Source organism: Dasypus novemcinctus, chromosome 24, assembly GCF_030445035.2.
Source record: "Dasypus novemcinctus isolate mDasNov1 chromosome 24, mDasNov1.1.hap2, whole genome shotgun sequence".
Taxonomy (NCBI): domain Eukaryota; kingdom Metazoa; phylum Chordata; class Mammalia; order Cingulata; family Dasypodidae; genus Dasypus; species Dasypus novemcinctus.
Genome location: NC_080696.1, coordinates 16,938,895 through 16,960,792, shown reverse-complemented (window position 1 = coordinate 16,960,792; position 21,898 = coordinate 16,938,895). Strand labels below are relative to the sequence as shown.

Here is a 21,898-nt window from a genome sequence, read left to right as displayed (position 1 = left end):
TTTTCTTTGGAGGCACCGGGAATCAAACCGGGGACCACCCACGTAGGAGGAAGGCACCTAATTACTTGAGTCACCTCCACTCCCTGCTTTGTTGTGTCTCTCATTGTTTTCATCCCTGTGTCCTCTATTGTGTTAGCTTTCTGTCTTGCTGGTCGTCTTTAGAAGGCGCTAGTAACTGAACGCGGGACCTCCCATGTGGTAGACGGGAGCTCAATTACCTGAGCCACACCTACTTCCCATGTTTTTCTTGTGTCTCTTGTTGTGTCATCTTTTTGCATTGTCTTGCTGTGCCTGCCTATTGCGTCGGCTTGCTCTTTTGCTCGTTTTCTTTAGAGGTACCAGGAACCTCCATTCCCTGCTTTGTTATATCTCTCATTATGTTTTTTCTTCTTGTGTCTCGCTGCATCATCTTGTTGTGTCAGCTTGCCATGCCTGCCTGTCACACCAGCTTTTTAAAAATTTTTTAATTTTTATTAATTTCTCTCCCCTCCCCATTGTCCATTAGCTGTGTGTTTATCTGTGTCTGCTTGCATTCTTGTCAGGTGGCACTGGGAATCTCTTTTGTTGTGTCATCCTGCTGAGTCAGCTCTCCGTGTGTGCGGCACCACTCCTGGGCAGGCTGCACTTTTTGCATGGGGCAGCTCTCCTTGTGGGGCACACTCCTTGTGCATGGGGGACCCCTAGATAGGGGGCACCACTGTGTGGCATGGCACTCCTTGCAGTCAGCAGCACTGTGTGTGGGCCAGCTCACCACACAGGCCAGGAGGCCCTGGGCATCGAACCCTGGACCCCCTATATGGTAGGTGGACACTCCATCAATTGCGCCATATCCGCTTCCCTTGTCTTTTTTAGGAGGCACTGGGAACCAAGTCACAGACCTCCCATGTGGCAGGCAGGAGCTCAATTGCTTGAATCACATCTGCTTCCCTAGTTTTAATTTTAGTTCAGTGATTTAGATATTAAATAGATATCTAGAGGGAAATTCCAGCAAACAATGCAAATGAGGCAGAGTGAAACTTAAGGAAATTTTATTAAACAAACAAGGAACAATGAAAATACTCCCTTTAGGATGAGAATGATATTTATGCACTGAAAACATTATATCCTTGGCAATAGTCCTCATTCGGGTTTGAGGTAAGTATGATGGTATAAACCTCTAAAAGAATACTTCTGACATTAAAGGGAATTAATAGTGTGGAAAAGGGATATTCCACCTTCTCTCCATCCTCATGGCCCAAGTTTGTATATTGTGCTTGTAATTCCTGCCTCCACCACTTTTACTTTCTTCTCAATGTAATCAATAAATAAAATAGAAAACAAATGGTGGTCGTGGACTAGATATAAAATATAGCTGACAGAGACATAAATAACTGTAAAATGGGCATTTTTAAGTTCTAGCCATCACCATACTTCTTGGTAAATATGAGTTTTTTGGTTTCTTTTTCCTTGAACTATCGAAGTCCTGGAAGCTTCAAAAGATGTGGTTCTCCATGGCTTAAAAGTATTTTATTTATTGAAGAACGAAGAGATCCACTACCAACCTTATCTGCTTCATATTCCGTTGGTTATTCTACCAATATAAATTTAGTTGTCAAATATCTTGTCATAGCAACAAGTCTGTATCCATTATTTTGAAGTTTGCTTTCATGAGACATTGTTTCATTATGAATTAAATTATTTGCTTCCAAACTAACTTTATTTGTAAAATGTAAAATTTTTAGTTTGCTATTAAAATTCAAGCCACTCCGTCATGTAAATACAATTAGAAGGTGAAATCTCACCACCTTCATGGCAGTCATCAAAAACCTTTAAAAAAGAAAAAAGTTTATAGTCAAACTGAAGTTTAAAACTACTACAGTACAGTTTTGAATCAAAGGTCAACCACAACTAAAATTTCTGTTAACATGATAACCAAGACCCTAACCTATATTTAAAGCAGTATTTTCAAACTGAAAGGGAGTAGGTCTGTATTTAAGAACATACTGTAACAGGATCTCCTTGGTGATCATAAAGTTAGTTCTGAGAGGCCTTTTATGAATCATTAAGATGACCAGGCACACCTGGCCACTGGGTGAAACACTCATCAGCAGGGAACAGGAACACAGTAAGGCAGCCCTAAAAGTATGAATGACTGAATTTTTGATTAGCCAAGTGTTTCAAGCCTACCCACCTTCCCCAGTATAAGACAAGGAAGTTAGTATAATTTTAATGAATTAAAACAGGCTAGCAGCCCAAGAATCTAGGTGTCATGGGGACTGGGACAGTGCCTACAGCACCTGGTTGGTGCTCATAAACTTTGTGGAGGGAGTGAATGAAGGGTGGGGCATGCTTCAGGGAAGGAATATTATCTCTGGTTTGAATCCTGGTTGTTATTCTGTTGTATGCTTTTAGGTTTTTCTAGCCTAAGTCCCTTAACTCTTAAGGGGAGATAATACCACTAGTTCTTAGGGTCATGGGGAAGATTTACAAGACCATGTATGAGAAGCAAAACATGTTAGGTCCGTGGTAGGTACTCCAAGAATCTCTATTTCCTTCATGCTTAGGTTAACTGATTAGCTCTCATCAAAAACCATCCATTTCAGGGTCAAGAGCAGAAAACACAAGTTCCTTTAACCAAGTTATTCCAAGGAAGAATGTAAGGCAACGATCTGTTCATTAAAAGTCCATTTGTCAAGGTTATATGCGGAGTTGGAGCAGTTCTTGGTCAAACCCTAAAGAGTCTGAAGAAACCTGGAGTGTACCTGCTCTGTTAACATTCTGTAGCATGTGCACTTGGTGGCAGTGAGGTGTAAAGTGAAGCCACTTTGACTCACCGGGCAGAGTCCGCAGGGAGCTCGAACCAAACCTGTGGGCGGTAGGATTGGATTAACTGCCCTATACAGTTTCATGTGTCCATCTACACTGCCAACTGTGCCTTCTTTTGCAGCTATGATAGTCATCTCCACTTTCCCATCATAAATGAGTGTATTCAAGATGGTTTCGATGTCCTCCATTGACAACTCTACCTAAAAAAGGGACACATTAGAAAGGACACAAAAAGGACAAAAAGACATCCTTTTGGATGGTATTATAAACAGGAAAATGTCACAGTTACTTGATGAAAGGGAAGCATTATGTTGGAGAGGAATAATCTAAAGTACAAAGAGGCTGAACAATGGTCCAAATTAGTACACATCACTGAAAAGCTAGAATAGATCTCTAATCTCAAGCTAAATTTAACATTTCTGACATCCTCATCCTCCTAAGTAAAATATAGAAGTCTTAGAATCCAACATTTCTTTGGTTAGAATTTGATGGAGATTTATGGTATGCTTGAGCAGAACAGTACTTTAGATATTAAACAATCCAAGCTCCTAGTTTTTGGGGCCCAGGAAACACTGACTTGTCCAAGGGGCCACTTTGACTTCTTCACTGGTTGTGAGAAGCTTTCAGCTCAGGTCTTGAAAAGAATATGCTGATAAGACCATTTGCATCCAATAAGTAGGAAAATACCAATAAATGACAACTGGTATGATGATTGCTGTTTTGCACATATGCTTAAATGTCCCTGAGAAAGTCAAGAACTTGTCAGAACAGATTTTTGAATTTTGGGTGGGAAAGGCACTGCCAGGCCTCAACTCTGCCTGTCCATCAGACAGGGCTCAACAGCAACAACTGCCTTTGCCAAAGGCGTAGGACGTGTTTCCCAAAGTAAGTTCTACAGAATGTTCACAGGTATCACCTGAAAAAAGAATTCTGAGTCAAATATGTTTGGCATACACTGTAAATGATATTTCCATGATGAAGAATAAGTTTTAAAAAATAAGATGAGGGAAGCAGATGTGGCTCAAATGATTGACTGCCTGCCTGCCACATGGGAGGTCCCAGGATCAGTTTCTGGTGCCTCCTGGAGAAGACAAGCAAGACAGTGAGCTGGCATGATGGGCTGATGCAGCAAGCTGACACAACAAGCTGACACAAAAAGGAGACACAAAGGGTAAAGACAATGAGAGACACAACAAAGCAGGGAGTGGAGGCTCATGCAATTGAGTGCCTTTCTCCCACATGAGAGGTCCCTGATTCTGTTCCTGGTGTTTCCTAAAGAGAAGACAAGCAGACACAGAGAGCACACAACAAGCAAAAACAACGATGGATGGGAAACGGACTTTGGCCCAGTGGTTAGGGTGTCCGTCTACCACATGGGAGGTCCGCGGTTCAAGCCCCGGGCCTCCTTGACCCGTGTGGAGCTGGCCCATGCGCAGAGCTGATGCGTGCAAGGAGTGCTGTGCTACACAGGGGTGTCCCCCGTGTAGGGGAGCCCCACGCGCAAGGAGTGCACCCATAAGGAGAGTCGCCCAGCGCGAAGGAGGGAGCAGCCTGCCGAGGAATGGCGCCGCCCACACTTCCCGTGCCGCTGACGACAACAGAAGCGGACAAAGAAACAAGACGCAGCAAAAAGACACAGAAAACAGACAACCGGGGAAGGGGAGGGGAATTAAATAAATAAAAATAAATCTTTAAAAAAAAAAAACAAAAAACAAAAAAACAACGATGGAGGCAGACAGGAATAAATAAATAAGATGAAAATGATGGAAAGGCAAGAAAGTGAAGTCTGACCTTACTGATACCCAATTCACAGATATATTTCCACACTTCATGCGATGACGCAAACGAACTATTTCTTTGTATCATTGGATTCTGCTTGCTTTCTCGTGCTGTTTCTGCCTAGGGAAAAGGAATGAGAAATCTCAGCAAGAATATTAGTTAAGTGTTTTCTGATTAATTTTATACAGTCAAACATATTTTGTCTAGTAAAAATGACCAATTTCATTATTTTCAATTTCTATAAAAGATATGATTAAACATTGTTTATTAAGAAAGTTAAAAAAAGAATGGCAGTGATGTTTCCTCACTTATGTCTCACCTTGGTTTGTAGGAATTTAAAACACTGTTGGTTAAGCACTTCTACAAATTCGGATTCAAAATCCTGGTCACTGTACCAAGCCCCACCAGTCACGGACCGGTCTGGCTGCAGGTTATAAAGCATATACACCTTCTTTTTTGAGGCCTAGGAAAGAACAGGCAAAGTTCACATGTTTAGAAGATAACAGTCTCAAAAAAAAAAAAAAAAAAAAAAAAAGTAAAAAATAAACTTTATATTTCAGAACCATTCAGAACCACTTTTTTTCCAAAAAAAAAACCTTTGTGTATTTGATAGTCAACTTAATATAACAAAAACAAATTAAAATATATTTATTAAAATTGTCATATAAAAATGACATTGTGATGTACAGTAAAATGCAATAAAAATTATCTCTTTGTATCTTCCCCCCAACCCCCAGTAACTAAAATGACCACTGTTCCACAAAACTCTTTATGCTTCTGTAAAATAAACATTAATTGGTGTGATTAAATGTTTTCTAGGTATTATGCTTGGTGAATACTGAGGGTGTCTCAGAGCATGAGATCCCAACAGTGAGAGAGGGCATCTGCCATGGGTGTGGATCCCTTCTCTTTTCAGCAAGAGGGAAAGCAGCTCCCCTGTTCTTTTGACAAATGGATGTTGCGTCTTTGTGCTGCCAGGGTCTGGTCCCACTTGCTAATACTGTTGGACTCAGCACTGAGACTCTCAATATATTTCAGGTAGGCCCCTGAGTGGAGGAGTCACTGAATCTTTGGTGAGGGAACCACAGACATGGTGTTTCAGAAGTTTTTGGTTTACAGAAATTTTGCAAAGACAATACAGAGTGTTCCCATATGCTCCACAGCTAGTTTCCCCTGTTATTAATGTCTTACATGAGTATCATACATTTGTCACATTTAGTGAACAAATATTGAGACATCAAGTAAATTTTATACTTTATTCAGATTTCCTCAGTTTTTCCCTAATGTTCATTTTCTGTTCCAGAATTCCATCCAGAATACATAACATGTACTCATCATGTCTCTGTTAGTCTTCTTGGTTGTCAGTTTCTCAGTCATATCTTTATTTTTGATGACCTTAACAGTTTTGAGAATTTTGTCAAATACCCTTTTCTGCATCATTTGAGATGATCATGTGTTTTTCCCCCTTTGTTCTGTTAATGTCATATATTACATTAATTTATGTTGAACTAGTCTTGCATGCCTGGGATAAATCCCACCTGAACATGGTGTAAAATTCTTTTGATCTGCTGTTGAATTCAGTTTGCTAGTATTTTGTTTAAAATTTTTATTCCTATGTTCATAAGACATATTGGTCTCCAATATTCTTTTCTTATATTATCTTTATCTGGCTTTTGTATAAGGGTGATGTTAGCCTCACACAATGAGTTAGGGAGTGTTCCTTCCTCTTAAATTTTTGGGAGAATATGAACAGGACTGGTGTAAATTCTTCTTGGAATGTAGGTAATATTTCCCCCAGAAGCCATGTGGTCCTAGGCTTTTCTTTGTTGGGAAGTTTTTGAGTATTGATTCAACACCTTTACTTCTTATTGATTTCTTCAGATCTTCAATTTCTTCTTGAGTCAGTGCAGGTAGTTTGTTTCTAGGAATTTGTCCATTTCACTTAGGTTATCTAATTTGTTGGCATACAGTTGTTCATAGTATCTTCTTAAAAAGATTTCTGTGGGGAGGGTAATAATGACCCCCCATTTATGTCTAATTTCAGTTATTTGTGCTCTCTTTTGCTTTTTCAGTCTAGTTAAAGGTTTGTCAATTTTATTATCATCTCAAAGAACCAACTTCTGGTTTTGTGTTTCTATTTTTTTTTCCTTCTCATTTATCTTGCTCTGACCTTTATTTCCTTCCTTCTGCTTGCTTTTGGTTTAGTTTGCTCTTCTAGATCTCCAAGTTTTTAGCTTAGTTCCCTGATTTGAGATCTTCTTTTTTAATTTAAGCATTTACAGCTATATATTTTTCTCTCAGAGCTGCTTTTTTTATATAAGTTGCTTTTACTTTATTTTTTTAAAGATTTGTTTTTATTTATTACTCTCCCCTTCTCCCCCACCCTCCCAGTTGTCTGCTCTCTATGTCCATTCGCTGTGTGTTCTTCTGTGTCCACTTGTATTCTTGTCAGCGGCACTGAGATTCTGTGTCTCTTTTTGTTGTGTCATCTTGCTGCATCAGCTCTCGTGTGTGTGGCGCCACTCCTGGGCAGGCTGGACTTTCTTTAGTGCTGGGCGGCTCTCCTTATGGGGCACACTCCTTGCACCCCACCATGGGGGTCACCCCTGCGTGGCATGGCACTCCTTGTGCACATCAGCACTGCACATAGGCCAGCTCACCACACAGGTTAGGAGGCCCTGGGTGAACCCTGGACCTCCCATGTGGTAGGCGAACGCTCTATCTGTTGAGCCAAGTCCACTTTCCTCAGAACTGCTTTTGCTGCATCTCATAAATTTTGGTTGTGGTTTTTTTGTTTCATTCACCTCAAAAATATTTCCTCGTTTCCCTTGTGATTTCTTCTTTGATCCATTCATTGTTTAAAACTATATTGTTGGGAAGCGATGTGGCTTAAGTGATTGGACTCCCATATACCATATGGGAGGACCAGGGTTTGATTCTCCAGGCCTCCTGGCAAAGACAAGCTGGCCTGCGCGATGGGCTGGCCCATGTGATGAGCTGGCCCATGAGAGTGCTGGCCTGTGCAGGAGTGCTGGCCCAAGTGGAGAGCTGGCAAGGCAAGATGAAGCAACAAAAAGAGATACAGAGGAGAGACAGTAAGACATACAGCAGCAGACCAGGGTGCTGAGGTGACACAAGAGATTGAGCACTTCTCTCCCACCCCAGGTCCCAGGATTGGTTCCCAGTGTTGCCTAAAGAGAAGATAAGCAGACACAGAAGAACATACAACAAACGGACACAGAGAGCAGATGGGGGGGAGAGGGGAGGGAGGAGGAGGAGAATAAATAACTAAATAAATCTTTTAAAAAAATTTTATTGTTTAATTTCCACACATTTATTAATTTTCCCTTTCTCCCTGTTATTGATTTTTGGTTTTATTCATTGTGGTTGGAGAAAATACATTGTATGACTTCAATATATATTTTTTAATTACTGAGACTTATTCTGTGACATACATATGGTCTATCCTGGATAATGGTACATGTGCACTAGAGAAGAATGCTTATTATGTGGCTGCTGGGTCAAGTTTTCTAGATAGCTTGTTAGGTCTAGATGGTTTATTTCCGTATTGAACTTTAGTCTAGATGTGCTGTCCATTATTGAAAATTGTGTATTAAAGCTTCTTTCTATTAATGAATTGCCTATTTCTCCCTTCAAATCAGTCAATATCTGCTTCATATATTTTGAGACTCTGTTACTATGTACATATATGTTTATAATTATGTCTTATTGTTGAATTGACCCCTTTATGAGTATACAATGACCTTTGTACCGCAGAAAAAAGTTTTTTTCTGTTACAATTTTTTGTTGTTGTTATACTCTGTATCCTCATAACAGTTTTGACTTATCTAATATTAGTAATAGCTACCCTGTTCTCTTTGGGTTACTAATTGTATGGTATATATTTTCTCCATCCTTTGACATTCAACCTGCTTATGTCTTTGAATTTAAGGTGAGTCTCTTATAACCAGCATGTAGACAGGCTGTATTTTTTTTTAAAATCCATTTTGCCAGTCTCTGCCTTTTGACTGGAGATTTTAATCTACTTACATTTAATGTAACTACTGATGATAATACAGGCCTTTCTTCTACCATTTTGTCGTTTAGTCTTTGCAAGTCTTGTACCTTTTGACCCTTAATTTTTCTATTAATGACTTCCATATTTATTGATTTTTTTCTAATGTAACATATTGAGTCCCTTTTAATTTCTCTCTGGGTGCATTTTTATATATTTTCTTTGTGGTTACCGTAGAGTTAAAATTTAATATCCTAAATATAGAACAATCTTTTTTTTTTTTTATTTCTTTCCCCTTCCCTACCCCCCCCAAGTTGTCTGCTCTCTGCCATTTGCTGTGTGTTCTTCTGTGCCAGCTTGCATTCTTGTCAGTGGCACCCAGAATCTGTGTCTCATTTTGTTGCATCATCTTGCTGCGTAAGCTCTCTGTGTGTGCGGCACCATTCCTGAGCAGGCTGCACTTTTTTTCGTGCTGGATGGCTCTCCTTACGGGGCACACTCCTTGCATGTGGGGCTCCCCTACGCGGGGGACACTCTTGCGTGGCAGGGCACTCCTTGTGCGCATCAGCACTGCATGTGGGCCAGCTCATCACATGGGTCAGGAGGCTCTGGATTTGAACCTTGGACCTCCCATGTGGTAGGCGGACACCCTATCCATTGGGCCAAATCTGCTTCCCAGAACAATCATTTTTTATTTGATACTAACTTAAACTTTAATAGCATACATATACACTATTTCTATACCACTTCATCCCACTTTTTTTTGTACGTTACAAATTATATATTCCTATGTTTTATGTTACAAACCAAAGATTTATCATTACTTTTTATGCATTCGCATTTTAGCACCTATACCAGGTAAGAAGTAGAGTTACATACAAAAAAAAAAAAAATACAATACAATAGTACTGGCACTTATAATTAACCAAATGGGTGTACCTTTAATTACTTTAATTACTTATGCCACTTTGCTCTCGTCTAGTGTTCTTTCCTTTCAGTTTGAAGAACTCCCTTTAGCATTGCTTGTAGCACTGCTTTTAGTCTGTGCAAATTGGCTTTGCATTGGCTGGTGCTATCCTTTCGAGTTCAGTCCTCCTATCAAGGTCATCTCAAGGTAAATGAAATGTACAGGACAGTCCTGACTTTTCTAGGCCTGTGTCTTGTCCTAGGCTTGCTTGCTAGAGGCCTTAGGAATTTGAGTGCCCACTCTCCTTTGCAGAAAACAGACCTTCTCCCTCTCCTAGATGTTCTACCACATGACTTAAAGAAGGTAAGTTTTTTCCCCAGGCAGCCCAATTCAATTTTTTTCTTACATTGCTTTCATTGTCTAAAGTTTCTTTTGCCTGGATGGCAAATTCAGGGGTATAGAGAGATTAGGGAGAGAAAGCTGGAGAGGAGTTTCCCAGGTCAGTCTTTCCCAGCTAAACAAGGCCAAGGATCCACAAAGGATCCACCAGCTAGCTCCACCTTGCCCTGAGAAGGGTTATAGAGGCCAAAAGGGTACCAAGAGCTTCTCTTATGGCTCTCTGAGGTGCATTTTATTGATTCAGCACTTGCCCAGTAAATGCAGCCCTTTAACTGTTTTCTGTAGCTTTGAGGATGGCTACTATCTTTAAGTCTCCCTGCCATTTTTTTCCAGGGCAGGTTGGAACAATGGTTGCACTCAGAGCCAGGCAGGCCTTCACTGATCTGAAGTAGCTAATTAACAGCAGTGATCTGTGATTGAAACAAACTCCCAAACTCCCACCCCAAGATCTTAGGGAACTAGGTCTTTATATCCCACTCTGGCTCCAGAAACTGCATGAGGGACCAGTAGTACCTCACTACTGCCTGTTGGGAGGTTAGGGAAATGGGTTGTGACAGCCTATGGAGTGTTTACCACAATTTACCAGCCTCTTCTCTCACTATTTGCTCGCATTGACTAGACTTTAGAGTTTTCAAACTGTTGTTTCAGACAGTTCCTGCCTGTTTAATAGTTGTTCTGGTAAAGGAACTGAATCCTGGAGTTTCTGACTTGCCACTGGGATGATGAAAATATTCTAAAATTTGAACAGTGGTGATGGTTGGTCAATTCTGAATATACTAGAAACCAGTGAATTGTTTATTTTAAAAGGATGAATTGTATGGTATGTAAATTATATCTCAATAAGGCTGTTATTAAAAATGTATGTACAAGGAAGACTGGCAAAATGAAATTACGTGATGGGTACATAGGGTTTATTAGTATTTTCTCTATTTTTATATATGTTTTGAAATTTTCCATTTAAAAACATAGAAAAGAAATAATATTCTAAATAAAAAATGATTCCCAAAATTCTTCACTGAAGAGAGTAGATTTAGATTTTTGGGATAAGACACGAAGAGTTAAACAGTCAGTGACAAATCTAAGCAGCTCTCAAAACTAGCCCAAAATGAAGGAAATGTTCAAACATCTTTTTTGGCAACTTGTTTTAAATCACAACATAGCTTAAAGGACAATATAAACTTCAAATTCATGTGGAGCAACATATGTACAGTGAATATTTGGGGAAGAAAAGAGAAAACTACTCACTGCCACAGACTTGACAGCTTTGATAAGCTTTTTACTTTCCAAATTTTTTAGAATTTTGTTGATTTCTGTTAATGGCAAGTTGCTTTTGTATCGGATATCTCTGCTCCATATTCCTATAAGAAAATAAAGCAAAATAAATTGAACACTGAAGGATTTTTATTTATATTCCTATTGCTTAAATCTCATCCTTAACCTAGCAAAATAAAGCTTCTTGTCAATACTTTGAGCAAAAAGCTTTAGTTTGCTACACTCTAGGAAAAGTTAAATGACTTCAAGGTAAGAACCTCAGATAAAATAACAAAAACATACAAAACAGTAAGATGCTATATGCTCTAGTTTCCAGATGGAAATTTCTTGGAATATTCATGTAGTTCCTTCTAAAAATGTATGAAAAGGGCATTTTCATAATGGAAGGAAATCTCCAAAGCTACTGAATTAACTAATACTTTCTACTCCATTCCCTCCTTCTCCCCAATCTCTGTTTTCTAATAGTTTTGCTTTAGACTGTAAATGTGAGAACAACTTAAATTTGGGTTGTGGTCAGCTGCGATTCTCAGCTAGGAGCAAAAAACTTTAGGTGAGCATATATATCCATTATTTATGGATTATATTTGTGAGGTGGAAAAAGAAAGACTGGTTCTTACAGCCACTTAAGTCCTGCACGGTAAGCCATATTTTCTCTTTCCAAGAAGGAAATATGTGTTTTATATGGAAAGGGAATTTTATGGAAAAATATTTTGCTTAATCTTCTTTTCCCAAAGTAGAGACATACTAAGGGAAGAATTTTTTTGGGTACTTTCTTTAGAGCATTTGTGGGTTTACAAAACAATCACACATAAAATAGAGGAAGAAATTTTTAAAAAAAATCAAGAATGGCTTTCTTATATGTCCATTTTTAAGATGACAGTTTAATTTTCTAATTAATAAATATAAACTTAAATATATAATTTCAGATTACATCATAATTACTAAAGCTAATGTCAAATGACTCACACAGATCCTAAAGAGTAATCACAGCAATTTAGATATAGTTCTTCAAGTGGATACTAGGGGAATTAAACAGCTATTAAGGGATATATCGCAGACACTGCTACATGGCATTAGGCAGTTTATGAGTTACAAAATCCTTGCAAAACCCTGAGACATGTTATCCACAATGTATAGAAAACATGAAGAAATTAAGGCTCACAATGTTTAAATACTTTTTCCAAGATCATATAGCTAGAAAGTGAGGATTATTTAAAAAACTAAACAAAACTTAACTTTTCTTTATTGTGAACAGAAAACACTTTCATGTGGTTCAGCTAGAAGTCTCTTTCCACCCTAGCCAGAGTTCATGCCTCCCTAGAGGCAATAGTGGCATTGCTCTTGGGTGTCCTTAAAGCATAGACATGTTATATTCTTTTCCTTCCCTTCTGAAACAAGTGGCAGCTTATTCCACAAACTACTTCAGAAAGCCAGGATTTCAGTCCCTATCTGGTCCCAATGTTTTTTCCACTTCTTCCTTCACATGCTTACCTTTATTTCCTGCATCCTCTATGATTTGATATACTAGTTTTTCTTGGTTATCTGATCCCTTCATTTTGCTGCAGGGGAATAAAGTAGAATTAAAATGGCAAAGAGGAACAGGATAATCTAATCATCTACACAACTATTTAAATGAATCAGAAAACAAGGTCGTCAAACTGACTTACTTAGCAAAACAAGAGCTTACCTTAAAAAGAATGAGACAGATCTGTATGTACCAACATGAAAAGATGTCCAAGATACAGTAAATGAAAAAACAAAGTTGTAAAACAGTATGGATAGTATGATCCCATTTTTGTTTAAAAAAGGAAAAAGAAAAAAGATTATATAGATTGTATATAAATATATAATCATCTATATGTATTGACCTAGAAGAAAGAATACATATCAAATGATTAAGAGCAGTTATCTCTGAGAAATGAGACTCATGACAGGATGTGAAGATGAAAAACAGGCCAGGTGTATAGTATACAATTCTGTGGCAGCCTTTTCCCCAACACATGTATTACTTTTGTATTAATTATATTTTTCTTAGAAATAAAAACAGAGGTGCTTACCCAGCATTCTGAGAATCCTTAATTCTATACAGAAGACCTGTATTGCTCCTTAAGAGATCCAATTGACCCTAAAGTCGATTTTTATAAAAAATAGCAGTCAATTATTTTGGAGATATATCAAACCCAATGACAAATACTAATGCATATTTTGATAGTTTTATTACACAGGTTAAAATATTCTACCTACCACAATTAACTGTCAATTCCTCACTTGAGACTTAAGTTTTTGCCTACATATCAATGTAATATATTTTTCACAACTTAGTTCTGTATCTCATCATTTTTCAAAATATATTCAAACCTAGTAATTACCTACATCTAGATACTGGCTTGGTTATATGATCAATGCATAAAGAATTTTACATTTGATCTTAGCCAAAAGGCGAAGAAGTGATTAAACAAGCAGCTTTAGACTAATAAAAATTCATACTCAAATTCAAATAAATAAATGTTTAGTAAGAATATAAAAAATAAAAATAGAATTTGTGTAAATAGAAAGCTCAAACATGCATAAATATAGTATAGCATGATGATTAAATAAGAGTTACAAAGCTTATAGAAACATTCAATGATATGTGTAATTTTCATTGTGTTAAATGAAAATTAGGCAGAAAGGGCAACTGATGGATCAAAGGCATGTACTGGTATCATTTTTATATAACAAATCAAAGGTAAAATAAAGCATGTTCTGACATGCTTCTGGTAGTTCTGGAAAGTTGGGGCTGAGAGGGGCCCCTTTCCCCTGAATTAAGACTGGGCAGACCCAGGACTTGGAAATGGATTTACATATGGGTGAGCAGCTACACCTTCCTCCCTCCCCCAACCCCACTCAAAATCGGACCGTAAGTTCAATTCAGAGGCTCTATTCAGTCATTTATTCAATCCATGAACATTTACTGAAGATCAGTACTATGCCAGGTGTTGAGATGGGTATTTGGGGAACAAATATGAATTCTAATGGAAAAACACACAGCTAACTTCAAAATCATCTGTTGAGTACTAAGACAAAGGTCGTATTAAAAATACAAAGAAAGAAACATTCTGACCTTCGCTCTTAAACTGTGCAAAGCGATGCTTGTGATGCTTTAGTTTAGGGAGCGGTGGGAGGGCCGGTTGGGGCAGGGAGGGTAAGAGCTGGGTATTCGAATGAAGGAGGGACGGGACTGGGCAAAGGGACAGAAGAGACTCAAGAAGATGCAATGTAGTCCAACTCATTTAACTCTTAAGATTTCTATTTCAAGGGGAAACAAAACAAAGCAAGGAAGTATGCAACCATGAAGCAAATGCTTAGTCTCAGAGATCAGAGGCTCAAAGAAAAGGATAGATTAAAATCTAAAAAGAAAGAAAAGAAAGATCCCAGCGCACTCAAGGAAAGAGAAGTGCCTCAACACCCTTCCTGCTTATTCTTCCAATATAATACACAGCTGGGCCCACCTTACCACATCTTGGTTGATACCAACTTTATCAACTTTTCCATCAAAGCCAAATTGGATTTAGTGCAGTCGATGATGGACTGTTTGTATGCTAAGTGTATCCCTTGTATAACTGACTGTGTCATGGCTGAAATTGAAAAATTGGGACAGAAGTATCGAGTGGTTCTAAGGATTGCTAAGGATCCAAGATTTGAACGATTACCATGCACACACAAAGGAACCTATGCAGATGACTGCTTAGTACAAAGAGTAACTCAGCACAAGTGTTATATTGTGGCCACAGCTGATCGGGACCTTAAGCGAAGAATCAGAAAGATCCCTGGAGTTCCTATCATGTACATTTCTAACCACAGGTACAACATCGAACGGATGCCAGATGATTATGGAGCCCCTAGGTTCTAGTCCTTGCAAGACAAAATTTCTCTACCTTCCTTCTACTGACTTTCTCTGTTAATATTTCATTAAACAAGCTCTCTTATGAGCTAACTGAGTGTAATTAAGTGCACTCGCTTTTTGAAAAAAAAAATACAAAGAAAAATCTAAGCAAGCTTTTATAGCAATACATGTCCAATGAAATGTCCAATATTTGCTTTGACTATTGCCTTTTGCTCTTTAGTGCAATTTTCTGCACTGTAATTTGTATTGCTTTGTATTGCATGCTTTTTTTAAAAAGATTTTTTATTTATTTCTCTCCCCTTCCTGCCCTCCCCTCCCAGTTGTCTGCTTTCTGTGTCCTTTCACTGTGTATTCTTCTGTGTCTGCTTGCATTCTTGTCAGTGGCACTGAGAATCTGTGTCTCTTTTTGTTGCATCATCTTGCTGCGTCAGCTCTCTGTGTATGTGGCGCCACTCCTGGGCAGGCTTAGAAAGGGTGGGGTAGCTGTTCTTTCAGGGCGCATTCCTTATGTGTGGAGCTCCCCTACGCAGGGGACACCCCTACGTGTCACAGCATTCCTTGCGCACATCAGCCCTGTGCTTGGGCCAGTTCACCACATGGGCCAGGTGGCCCTGGGTTTGAACCCTGGACCTCCCATATGGTAGGCGGACACTATCAGTTGAGCCAAATCCACATTCCTGTATTTCATGTTTTTTACACTCATGACTTCAGAGTTAAGTACTTGTCCACCTAGTATTACAATCACCTTTCTCTTCTACATGCAGTATAACAACATACAGCTTTGGTGCTTAATATTCCTTTTTTTAAAAATGAAGGATATTTATTTGAATTAAAAAACAAAAAGATAGAGGTAAGCAGAGGGTGAGATGGGCTTTGATAAAGAGGCTTTGGCCCAACCTAGGGGTTCAGGGAGGCTTCCTGAAGACAAAGGCAGATCTAAGTCCTGATGGACAATGGGGAGCTTTGATAAAAAGGGGAGAAGGAAGGAAGGCATAAGCAAAGACCTTGAGGCATGAAACAGCATGGTGTTATAGGGTCCAAAGAACAATCTATTCTTTCTGAAGCCTTAGATTTGAGGCAGAATGGCAGAGGGAAAGGAAACTGGAAAGGAAGGGAGGGGATCAGTGTGGTAAACCAAGAACTTGAATCCCTAACATAAACTGAAGGAATTTAGATGGGAGAATGACTTGGTCAGAGCTGTAATTAAGATAGAATAGGCTGGGGAAGCAGATTTAGCTTAATGGATAGAGCATCTGCCTACCACATGGGAGGTCCAGGGTTCAAACCCAGGACCTCCTGACCCGTGTGGTGAGCTGGCCCACCTGCAGTGTTGTTGCGCGCAAGGAGTGCCATGCCACGCAGGGGTGTCTCCTGCATGGGGAGCCCCATGCGCAAGGAGCGTGCCCCGTAAGGAGAGCCACCCTGTGCGAAGAAAGCACAGCCTGCCCAGGTATGGCGCTGCACACACGGAGAGCTGACACACAAGAGCTGACGCAGTAAGATAACACAACAAAAAGAGACACAGATTCCCGGTGCTGCTGACAAGAATCCAAGGGCACACAGAAGAACACACGGCGAATGGACACAGAGAGGAGACAACAGGGTGTAGGGAGAGAAATTAAAAAAAAAAAAAAAAAATTAAAAAGTTAAAAAAAAAAAGTCTCTTCCAACAACCCTGAAAGAAGTTTAAAAAAAGGATAGACTAGGCGGGCTGCTCTGCAACAGATGGAGCAGGGAAGCCAGGGAAGCCAGTTAGGATGCTACTGCATTAGTCCATGGAAGAGACGAGAGTCTCAACTCAGGAAAGGCTAATAGGAATGGAAACAGGAGACAAATTGGAGAACAGTTTAAGAGAGAAAATCAGAAATTTTTGGTGCCTTATCAATAACCACTTCTGTTCTTAAAATCCTTCAATGCCTCTACTTTATGGCTTAGCTTATGGCTAAGAGGACTGGCAGTGGGTGGACGGTAGCAGAGAGAGAGAGAGGGAGTGGTCAGAGGACCAAAAGGAATATTTCCCATTGCCGTCTCCTAAAATCCCTTCCTCTATCCTGCCTGGATCTGAAGACCTTCATGGAGAATTGACTAGAAATCACCAACATTCCCTTTTCCCTTGGGCCAACAGAAATTAGCAATCTGGCCCACATGCTTGATTTTATATATTACGTTTTATTGGAACACAGCCATGCCCATTTGTTTATATACTGTCCATGGCTATTTTCTTGCTAAACTACCCAGTAGAGTAGTTGCACCAGAGACTTTGTGTCCCACAAAGCCTAAAATAGTAACCATCTAGCACTTCATAGAAAAAGTCTGCCAAACTCTGAGATATAAATTTGAAGGAAGTGCTTATCAGAAGGCTACCCCATATGCAAATTGCCATATCAAGGACCCTCAGAAATCCAAGAAAGGTGATAGATTTAAAAAGTAAATCAGTCATTCAGATGAGGCACTGGTATAGAAGTCTTTTACTTATTGGCGCCTAAAACTAAACTGAAATGCTATTAGGAAATGGGAGTTTTAATAATGGGGGAAAGGAAGGAGAAATAATTATATTTCAAATGTGGAATACCACTAGATGGGGTGTTTTTAGACAATGAAGAAAGGCGTCACTGAAACATCCAATGAGATGTCACTGGAAAATTGTGAACTTCTTCCTAAAGGAACAGCACTGCTGACATTTAACTGGCTTCATTTTTCCCTCTTGAAATGCTCATTTTGAGTTTGGGGAGGGCAATACCCTAATGAACTCGCTCTGTGACAACTCAGAAATCAGAGAAGTGCCCAAGGCTAGCAGTAGGGAAGCAAACAGAAGGTGAGCACAGACTTGTGTGTTCTTATTACCTTAATGACAATTAAGTTAACAAATATAACAGTTATAACAAAATACCATTTATTTTGTTTCTCTTGTAAAATGACCCATAATTGTAACTTGTTTCCTCACTTCAGGTAGTGTTAGCTGTTTCCTGGTGTCAGAGGTATTTCCTGTTTAGTCTGAGTTATCTTATCCATCCAAGCTAAACACACATTCTGGTTTTATGGCTACATTATAGATAGTAATGACAACCATGACATATAAAAGATTACTTGAATGAGTTGGATTTACCTTACCATGGACAACAGTCTATTGATGGCCACTGCCCGTTGCTGGGCTTCTATATGAGGCATTTCATTCTGAATCACTTGGTCAGTGATTCCATGAGGGAACTGATGACATAATTCTATAATCCTAGGAACAAAGGCATTAATTTGATGTTATGTTTGTCTGTTTCAGGAGGCAGTGGGGGGAAAATCCAAGCAGAACAGCCTGAAATTTTGTCTTTTTCACATTTCACAGATAAGCTGGGTTTCTTTGATGGTTCTGAACCAAAGCATTTAAGAAACTGAGGAACATGCTTTCTAAATATATGTTACATTACTATTGTTGTTGTTTAAGGGAGTACTTTTTCCCTCACTAATTTCAACTTTAAATTAGAACAAAAGTCAAATGAAAACACACAAAACAATTTTAAGGCTAAGGCTTCAATTTTTTAGATTGACTAAATATGACAAAGTTAAGATATAGTGCATTGTCCTTTCAGTTTGAAATTATTTTGAATAAAAAGTTTAAGGAAAAAAAGAATACAAATAATAAAAAAATACAGTGCATTGTGCAGCCATAAGACTGTAAGCAGGAGGCAAAACGTGTTAGGACAATTCACCATAACTGGAAACTGACTTTGAAATTCTCTTTCCAAGCAAAAACAAGTTAAAATCTTCGCTTTGTCATAGAATCATCATATCCGTGTTATTCATAACGACTGGAGAAAGTCTGGGTTTTTAAGAACTGTGCGAAAAATCTATAAACAGCAGTGCGCTGGCAGAGAATATAAAACTGGGAGCGGCTTGAGGGGCCCTAAGTTTTTTTTTTTTCCCCAAACAAATCCACTTTCTTGATACATGTTAATAAAGCATACAATTCATCCAAGTGTACAAGAAATGGTATTTGGTGTAATCACATAGTTGTGCATTCACTACATTTTCTGTACTTCAATAATAATATAATAATAACACACAAATTAACAAGAAAATTCTTCATTCCTTGATCTCTATATGCTGCCCCTGCTGTACTAAAATCTTGACTTCAATACCGCACTGGAACCATCTGGCTTAAAATTGCTCGGTGATCACATACTGCATCCCTAACTCCAGTGAAAATTCCCTTCGTGACAAAGGGAGCCTGTATCACAGAATGCATCCACAAGTACTACGGGGAAAAAGCCAAGGTTTCCTCTCCGGACTCTGGTCACTTTAATATAGGAAAGAAGCGCATCACCACAACTTTCAAAAGAGCATCAGAGCGAAATTGCAAACTATCAAAAAGCCATTTTGAGTTCTAGTCCCCAGGAGTGGGAAGGGAGTCCAGAACCCGAAATCCCCTGCCTGCGCGCTCACGGACCTGCTCTAGCCTCTCCCAGTGGCCCCCCGGAATCCCGATCCTGATCAGCGGAGAAAAAGTCCGCTGCGGGGCACACCGAGCCGGGAATACAGTCTCACTGGTTTACCTGTTTTCTATTTCCACCGGATCCGCGTCGGGTGGCTGCACCTTTACCTTCACCTCAGCCATGAGGGCGAAATTCCTGGCCCGTATAGAAAAGAGACGCAGAGTCGCGGTATAAGGAGCTGGAAAACCCAGCGAACCCCCTGAAGACAGCGCCGGTCGGGAATGAGGGGCCTTCCTCCTGGTGTCGCAGCCGGTCTTTCCTTGTCTGTCAGCTAGAGGCGGCCAAGCCACGCCTGCTCCGCCTCACTTGCCGCGGCGGCCACATTTTCTTATTCTTGTTTTCCAGAATATTAACGCCCGTCAGACTTAACGAACCTGGTTCCCTCATGCTCAGTTGAGAGGCCATCTTCGAGCACTTTGCAACCTCTGTAAAGGCATATTTTCGGGTGCCTAAGGTGAAGTCTTAGGAAAGGAACTCAAGGCGGGTACCAGTCTCCTTGCCAAGCTGCAGGGGCGGAGCTAGTTGCTAAGGAAACCGAGTTTCCGCCAATCAACTGCCCCGCTCCCAGTGGGCGGGGCGCAGCTCGCAGCGTCTGTGGTAACCCGGCGTCCTTTCGCAGAAGGCTGCCAGAGGCCGTGAGAAGCCGACTGGTGGCGGCTCAGGCGGCGGGTCTGTTTTACACGAGTCCCAATCCCGGCCCAGGTGGCCCAAGAAGAGCCCTGCTCCCTCGCCGGAAGGATGCGGGCGTTCCTGGTCGAAGCTGATGGGCGGGGGCAGTGACAGGATGGGTTTCCGGATCCCAGCGGCAAGAGGGAGGTCTGGACGGAGTGGGGGGAGGTGTGTGTGTGGGGGGGAGGTGTGTGTGTGTGTGTGTGTGTGTTGGGGCCGAGGGCGGGCATGTGCTGGTGTGTGTATGTGCTTTGGGGCGGAGGGTGGGCTTGGGCTGGTGTGTGTGCGCGCGCGCGTTGGGGCGGAGGGTGGGCTTGTGCTGCCGTTTGGCCTCGCAGATCCCGGTACTTCTCCGTCTCCTTTGCGTGGGGCCGCTCACCGCCCTAACGTCCCTTGGGCTGAGAGATACCAGTGGCTGCGTGCGAATTATTATTACCTGCCCCGCAATTTTTTTTCTTCTTTGAACAGAGATTTTTAACTTTTTGTTTCAACTGCTTCTCACGTGAATGCTTATGTGGGAAAGGGCAAGCCCCACAAGATGCCAAAGAAAAACCTGCTAGTGCTTTATTTAAACTGCCATGGCAGGGGAGAAGAGTAGCCAGCCTCAGCCAGCCTCAGATTGGCTCAGAGGTAGCTAGATTTTTTTTTAAGAGCTCAAGAGAAAAGGGAAATGGAGACCTGGAAAACTGCTGAGAGGGGCCTGGAAAGGTCAGGGATCAGGCATTGGACTCATGGAACTGGGGTGAAGGGCTGATTAAGCCATTGTGCAGTCTTTCTAAGAATAGCATATTCTGATTTTGCAGTATTGCATCGCCTTAGGTAGGAGCTCAGAATGGGGTCAGGGTTCCAGTCAGGGACATGGCCTAGAATTAGGAAAGTCCACACTAAAGTTTGGACAAGTGTGTAGTGCAACTGGTTTGGACAACTGGTGGGGCCAAGCAGTCTGGCAACCTTTCTGTAGGGGTTATTGCTTTACTATTAGTATCTTCAGTTTAAATTCATGGTCCTTGACCTGGTAGTATCCAATAAGGCATTAAGTTCACCCCATAAATGTAGTTATCCCATTTGGGGAATGCAGTCTGTGACAAAACACAAACTACAAAGATCTTTAGAGCAGCAACATTTAGATTTGCAGCAAACACAACTAAAAAGAAAATTGAAGTAGCCTAAATGCCCAACCACAAACTGATAAATATGCATGTATGGAAAAATTGTAGATAATTAAATGACATGCAAGAAGTGGACACTAAAAAATGAATGAATATATAGCTCATAATTGAGTAAAACTGAAGTATCCACAATCACTGAAATTTGTAAAGGCCATATAGAGATGTATATGGTTGCTGTGTTAAGGTGAGGGTTTTTTCCCCCCTGAAAGCTCTTATGTTTCAAAACTTATGATACACCCCAACAAAAAGATCAGTAAGGCCTCCATACTCCTGGTTGTTGTTGCTTTTTTCTATCTGGTTGTGTCATCATCCTTTTGGTGCTGTCACTTTGCCACACCTCTCTGTGGCATCATGGGGGCCTGCGCTTCCGCGGGATGCCTTTTTTCTTTTCTTTTTACCAGGAGGTTCCAGGGATGGAACTGGGTCCTCCATATGGTAAATGGGCGCTCAAGTGCTTGATTCACAGTTGCTTCCCTTATATTCCTAGTTTATTATTTATAAATACAATAGCTG

At 40.3% G+C, this 21,898-nt stretch overlaps 2 protein-coding genes and 1 pseudogene across 4 annotated transcripts in view; 2 read left to right on the top strand and 1 right to left on the bottom strand.

Moving 5' to 3' along the window:
* Positions 1-1,011: 1,011 nt before the first annotated feature.
* Positions 1,012-20,061, bottom strand: POLR3F (RNA polymerase III subunit F). The gene is made up of 9 exons (XM_058287620.1): positions 19,608-20,061; positions 18,175-18,292; positions 13,235-13,302; positions 12,669-12,736; positions 11,151-11,263; positions 4,904-5,047; positions 4,597-4,704; positions 2,814-3,005; positions 1,012-1,806 (listed from the first exon to the last, which is right to left on the bottom strand). The coding sequence occupies exons 1-9, from the start codon at positions 19,667-19,669 to the stop codon at positions 1,729-1,731; spliced, it is 951 nt and encodes a 316-aa protein (XP_058143603.1). The 5' UTR covers positions 19,670-20,061; the 3' UTR covers positions 1,012-1,728.
* LOC105747497 (rRNA-processing protein FCF1 homolog pseudogene) lies at positions 14,413-15,090 on the top strand (annotated as a pseudogene).
* A 52-nt stretch (positions 20,062-20,113) lies between the features above and the next one.
* Positions 20,114-21,898, top strand: part of DZANK1 (double zinc ribbon and ankyrin repeat domains 1) — a 72,619-nt gene continuing 70,834 nt past the window's right edge. Inside the window, exon 1 of one of the 3 annotated variants that reach the window (XM_023582759.2) lies at positions 20,114-20,363. The gene's annotated coding sequence lies outside the window, so the exon portion shown is untranslated. Of the gene's footprint in view, positions 20,385-21,898 lie in introns of all 3 variants that reach the window. The other 2 variants (XM_071211570.1, XM_058287609.2) reach the window with 2 other exon arrangements.